At 37.8% G+C, this 6,615-nt stretch overlaps 1 protein-coding gene across 3 annotated transcripts in view; it reads right to left on the reverse strand.

The window, feature by feature from the left end:
• Positions 1-4,146, reverse strand: part of LOC104931469 (adenosine kinase) — a 104,155-nt gene extending 100,009 nt beyond the window's left edge. The window contains exons 1-4 of one of the 3 annotated variants that reach the window (XM_010746517.3): positions 4,078-4,146; positions 3,798-3,996; positions 340-414; positions 179-232 (exon numbers count right to left, since the gene is read on the reverse strand). In XM_010746517.3, the coding sequence (XP_010744819.1) occupies positions 179-232; positions 340-414; positions 3,798-3,826 (158 nt within the window). In that variant the 5' untranslated portion in view covers positions 3,827-3,996; positions 4,078-4,146. The other 2 variants (XM_027289291.1, XM_010746594.3) reach the window with 2 other exon arrangements.
• Between the last annotated feature and the right edge of the window lie 2,469 nt (positions 4,147-6,615).

Raw genomic sequence — 6,615 nt, forward strand, 5'->3', positions numbered from 1 at the left:
AGGCTCCCAGTTACAGAGGCTTGATTTATAGCTTTGCTATTTTGAGCACAGCTTGAGTGTCAAGATGGTAGTAGTATGAATGACCAGTGTACCCCTTATTTGGTTCCACATAATTTTAAAAAGACTCTGCACGTTACACTACAGAAGCACGTGCTGTCCCGGTGAAGTTTTGACTCACAAGGCTTTGTGTTTGTCTTCAGCGAGGATCTGGTCATTAGGCTTCAGTCCAAACCTTTAAAGAAAGACGACAAAAAAAGAGGAAAGAAATAACGCCGGTGTGTTTTAGGACACAGAAATGTGAAATAGTCAGTGGGGAAGAAATGAGCCACTCGGCCTTACTTGTCAAGGAAATCTTTGTCCACAACAGCTGAAATGTCGAGCAAGGGATTTCCCATCCCAAAGAGCGTGTTTTCACTGTGGGGAGACAGAAACATATTGTATTATGCAAACTCCCACTCACCAACTCTGCACAAAAAGAAGACACAAACAATCTGCTGTGATACAGAAAATCATCTGTTTCAGATTTTGTTGAATTAAATGAATGAATCTATGATGAGGGACGACTCTGTTACCTGATCTCCTCTGTACAGTCAACACGTGTTCAACACAAGCTGCAAAATCACCGTACAATTGCAAATGTATGAGATCATAACTAAGTCTAATGTATGCTTTTTTATTCCTTTGGGAGAGATCATTTCCTTAGCTTGCAGTGAGAAATATAAAACTGCTAATGACAGCTTATTCTGGCCCTATTCAGATGGGGATTAGTCAAATGAAAAGCAGGCACGATCAAAATAAAGGATTATCATTCTCCACACAAATGATTTGTCAGTGTTCTCAAGTACAGACATGCCAGCCAAAAGCTTTAGGGTAAAATCAGTTGATGTGTCAAGACAGGAAAAACTGGATTCTCTTTGAATTGTTTTGAATGTTTTCCCCTCCATGACCCTTCCATCTCCAACGAGATATCGTAGTGGTCAAAGTCTACACCTGACAACACGAGTCTTCGTAGCACAAGACACAAATGTGCTGAATGCCTAGTCGAGAAATAACTGCACTCCTGGGCAGTGGTTTGACTTTTACATGATCCGTATTAACACATCCAGACATCCTGAAGCCTTAAACTCTGACACACGCTTTCTTGCAGCATGTTCAATCAACCTATTGACAGACTGGCAGCACATGTTTGTTTTTTTTAAAGACAATCACAAGAGTAGATTTGTTCCCCATGGAAACACAGGTGGGTATAATCATTTGGATCTTACCGTGCGGTTGGCTTCATTTTTTAGAAAAACCCAGCAGTCTAACCAGATGATTAAAATGCTCAACAGCTTCCTCCTCTCTGTCAAAGCAATGTGCTTTTTGACTACAGGAACTGGAGCTGCACTTTGGCCAACACTGACTGGTTGGTGGAGGAAGTGGGTGGGCCTCAGTGTCTTGTAGGCATATGATTGGCTATACATGTTCCAATTATTGTAAAGCTTTCTATGCTGCATTTGAGGCCAATGGGAAAGAAGGTGCATATTGTAAATCTTAAACAGTTTGAGTTATATATAGAAAAATCTGCATTTTTCATATTTTGTCAACTGATCACAATGGAAACTATCATGTTTTATTCATATTTTTTGTTGTACTTTTATTCTAACTGTAGTACACTTGATGCTATGTATCAAGATTCATTGATACCGAATTTAATCAGAATTAAATCCTCTTAAGGGGGAAGAATGATTTCATGACATTGAAATAGACTGGACATGATTACATGCTAGATTAAGCCTAACATATTGCATAAGCATCTCTTGCGTGTTCATGTATATGTTATATGTATTTTGTGTCGTTTTATTATGCGTTCAATAAAATGTTCAAGTTTTGTCACTGTATGCAAACATTAAACACTCTCGCAGGATCAGAAAACATCTAAAACTATCTTAATCTAAACTGGAGTAATAGCAAATTACTTTAAAATAATTAATAACAACCATAATTTCACAACTTAGGGTTTTATGGGAGATTTAGCAATATAAGCTTATCATCCTAGTGGTGCTGCCAAGAGGTGGCCTGTCGGGGAACCATGTTCTCCCTGATACAATCACTGGACCTACTTCTTGTTCCCCACATTAGGTGCTATTCATTTAAATCAAAATGTACATGTAAAGTAAAATAACAAATGTATAAACAGCCATCTCTGCATCACACTCCAATCCTAGTTTACTATCATTGAGAATATGTAATTAAGTGTAACTTAAATTTCATTGATGTTGTTAAGTATTTATTGTGTTCAGATGTCGGTGGTAACTGCTCACCTGCATCTTTGTCATCTTTAAATCAACACCCACAATAGACTATGACCATATTACTCTGATTCTAGCCTCCCTCCACTGGCCTCAGAGACCTGAGATGCTCTGAACAACAACCTGTCAGTTCCTGGGTGCAGGACTGGTGCTATGGTGACATGACTCTTTCAATAGCAACACGCAAACTATGCAAATAGGGTTCTCATAGTAAGCAAAGCACAGGTGTTAAGAATAACTAACATTGGCTCTGTTCTATTGAAGTGTCCCAGTAAGTAACAGCAAGTGAGCCAGCATGCACAATACTAGGCCCCTGAAACTGAAAGATAGATGTTTTCTATCTTTCGTCACTCTCCTGAGGTTCACACTTTAAACTAATTTTTACTCCTTGGCCAAAACATACCTGCTCCTATATTACTTCTGAAGCATTAAGTTGTTTGTGGTTTCTCTGTTAGTCATGACCATGTGATTGATAGATAGATAGATAGATAGATAGATAGATAGATAGATAGATGGCATAGAAGAAAAATATACACATTAACTCTCTCTCATTGTGCACTAAGCAGAGTGCAAGTTGTGTAAAAGTGTCCATCATAGTTATTAATAACATCCTTTTTGCAGTAGAGCTGCAAGAGTCTCCGACTGAATCTGCTTATGTTGAGATGCAGTGTAGCAATTCTGAGAATTGGTTTTGACGAAAGCAATTTTAAAAATGTAAAAAATAACTTGCTCAATTGCTTTTACACACTGACAAGACTCGTGGACTATGGAGAATAATAAAAAAAGTTTTCCACAAGTCAAGTGAACGCACCATTCACTTAACATTACTGAAAATGTCAACAAGACACTAGCTGCATGCCAACATTGCATTATGTTCTGCTCATGAAACAGAAAATAGTGAAACTCTGGGCTAATGTTTGAATTAAAGACACATAGTACATTATTAAACATTATCCTGCTATTTTTTTTTTCATATTTCACAGTTCCTAATATATGTTAATAATTGCAATTAATTTTTTTTAATTATTAAAATATATAAAACACTTGATGCTGAACTTTAACTTTATAGCAAATGTCAAATTATATAATTAATTAACCTATTTAAAACAAACCTTTTCCCGCTTTTTTCACGCCAACCTGACGATATTTTGTCATTTAATAACCACAGGTTGTTATAGGTGTTACGGCAATTCTTGCTTCCCAGTCAACTGATGCACCCACCCTTTCTCTCCTGCTAGCCGTAGTTAGCATCGTAACGGGGCGAACAAACGGCGTCTAACGGCTGTTAGCAGTTTGATGTAACGGTTGAAAAAACGGTTCAAACCGCTCACTGCTCCTTGTCGCCCTGCACCTCCTACTGACAGTTTACCACAACAGCACAACACTGTGAATTAAAAAAAAAAAACAGCTAAATACAGCTGCGAATACAAGGCAAGGCTAACTGACTGAACACAGCATCACGCTTGGCGTTAGATAACACACATTTACAGTCGGTGTGTGTTTTACCTGAGCGGTATTTTCCTCCCTGTCGACATGTTTGTTTTGTTGGTTGTGTTGAGGCTGCTTGTAGAGACAGGAGAAGCCGAAGCTCACTCACTGCTGCTGGGGGAAGAGTAAGTAAAGAGAGGAGGCTGCTGCTGGTGCTGCGGCGGCTTTCTTCTTCCCCACAGATGATGGTGAAGAAACTGGTCAACCAGCAGGCAACCTAAGGGAGAAAATTTATGGTTATTATGTGGGGAAGGAGCCGAGCCGAGCCGAGCCGAGCCTGTGTGTGCATTGGACTCACATTAAGAGGAGAAAGATATCGCGGGGCTTTCCCTTTGCACTTGTTCCTCCTTAACTTCAGACAGCCCATTTCACACATAGGATATTTAGTGTGGCAGTGTTGCTGACTTCAACATATTATTATATTATCAAAACAGTTATTATTTACAGGATTTTGTTGCATTAATGTGTCATATCTCATAGTTCAATTTTTAAGGGCTGATAACCAAACACAGACCCCTGGCTGAAGGTCCCAGAGGGGCCCACATTCATTTCAGGTTGACTGGTTAAGAGTAATTTCATTGACTGGCAAATTAGTCTGGTAATATGCAAACTAAAGAACAGCATAATCTACTTTATTATAACCAGATTTGTCTTCTCATAGCACCAATTTACATGGTCCATATTTCCAAATACATTTGTGTTTAATCAAATTACCAGTAACAGGACGACAGAGACGTTTTAATGATATTAAATGACATAATTCAGATCATTTATATAAGTTAAACCATAAGAACCATAAGAAATATTATGGTCTGCAGTGGTAAAAATGCATGCAAGGTTTGTTTTTTTTAGTTTGAATCTATGCTATTATTATTGTACACTATCCAATACAAAGGACAATAAAATAATAATTATAAAGAGAAGGATGCCTGAAATTCTGGGCGAATAAAACTGTCTGCATGGCTGAATATCACAAAAATGAGGATATGTTTTATAACCAACTATAAAAAATAAAATTAAAATGTATGTCTTTAACAATCATCAGTTCAGGTCCAGCTTTACTCATACAGTCACCAGCGTGCCTAGTTTACTAATATGCACCATGTCAATATGTGTTAACAGTAGTATAATAATATTTAGTTTGTTGAGATTGTTCTTATTGCATATGCATATCTCTAAATTACTTTAGTGTGTAGTTAATTAAATTCTCTCAAACACAGAGCAAACCTAGGGGCAGGTAAAATTCCAGTCGTGGTTTCTTGGGCTCCAGGCAAAATATAATTAATCTGCCATGTGTGGTCTGCTTTGTAAACTGTTCTTTATGCATACTTGACAGTGACAGAGTGCAACAGAACAATGGGTCAGTGCAGCTTATTTTAGCCCCAGGGACCCCCAGTGGGTTAATTCAGCCATGGTTAAAGCAAATTCAGGAACATTTTTTAATATTTTAACTGTGGAATAAGGGTTAATTTAGTCTGTTTGTGTCCAGAGAAAGTACCCGAGTCTAATGGGCAGAGGTTAAGAACAAGCAGAGCCTTTACATGCTGACTGAGACATCTGATCAGCACCTGCAGGCTGATCCAGGCGGTGTAGCAGAGGTCAGCAAGAGGTTAGATACAGTATACTCAGCTATTCACACAGTGTAATGTAGGCACCTGTTATATCAAATTTAAGCAGTTTCGCTGTAATTTTTTGCACTCATAACAAGCAGGCTATGACCTGAACATAACTGCTGACCCACAGGAACAGAATTTTAAAAGGATAATGCGAGAATGTCTTTTCGCACAGAAAAGAGAAATGATGCTTTTGAAGCAATCTTACTCTAACATGAGCTTCCTCATCATGTTTGGTACACATCCTCGATATAAGAGGAACAGAAATTATTGAGCAAACACACCTAAAAGTGCTATAAAATGCTTTATTACAAAATTGTGAACATTGCCTCATCAAAATATCGTTCAGGCCTGTTTAACCCCAACTGAGTTGCATAATTTTGATATCCTTTCAAACAAACTTTCTCATGGTTTGCATAGAGCATAATTTGACTTGAAGTTAAAGTCATGAAGCAGATTTAACTTTATAGAAGAATCATGTACAACAAGTGTGTTTTTTTTACCTTGTACAAATGATACAAAAACTCTATTGCAAATAAAGTTTCTTTCACAAGGCACATCAGTTGGTATTAGTTAAAGACACATTCACACCAACGGTCTTCAGACATTGCAAAGTATTGACTACGCTAGCCACAAACGGTGGCTAGTTATGTTTAGTGTATTGAGACATGTTGAGACAAATGTAGAACAGAAAATGAAGATTTCATCACCAGCTGCAGATGACACTGTGCTTCATCTCTAAACTCTGGTCATTTCCCTTGACTACCTAGGAGAAGTGTGCAATTCATACATGACAAAAAAAAAAGATTGTGCACGACATTATGAGACGGACAACTGTGTGCGGTGTTTAGAAAAAAAAAAAACAGCAGTCAAGACGAGCCTCTCTAAAAAATGCTAAGCTTGCTGTGAAATTATAATTTTTTGGCCTTTGGGCCTCATATTGTAGCACAAGCCTGTTTCTTACACGTAATCTCAATGCAACATGTGAAACATTAAACGTCTAGAAAGAGTCGAATGCAAGCTTACAAGCTGTTTGCGTCTTTACCTGCTGTTGGTAGAAATCTTATTTACTCGTTTTTAATTAGCTTGTCTAAAAAAAAAGTAGCCCTTAAAACTCAAAATACGTATTGCGGACCAACGAAAGTCACTTTCAAAGATCATGGCAGAATGTCTTTGGCAGAATTCGTATGAAAATAAAGATTGCTACAGTTGCATTACAGTAT

This window comes from Larimichthys crocea, chromosome XVI, assembly GCF_000972845.2.
Source record: "Larimichthys crocea isolate SSNF chromosome XVI, L_crocea_2.0, whole genome shotgun sequence".
Classification (NCBI taxonomy): domain Eukaryota; kingdom Metazoa; phylum Chordata; class Actinopteri; family Sciaenidae; genus Larimichthys; species Larimichthys crocea.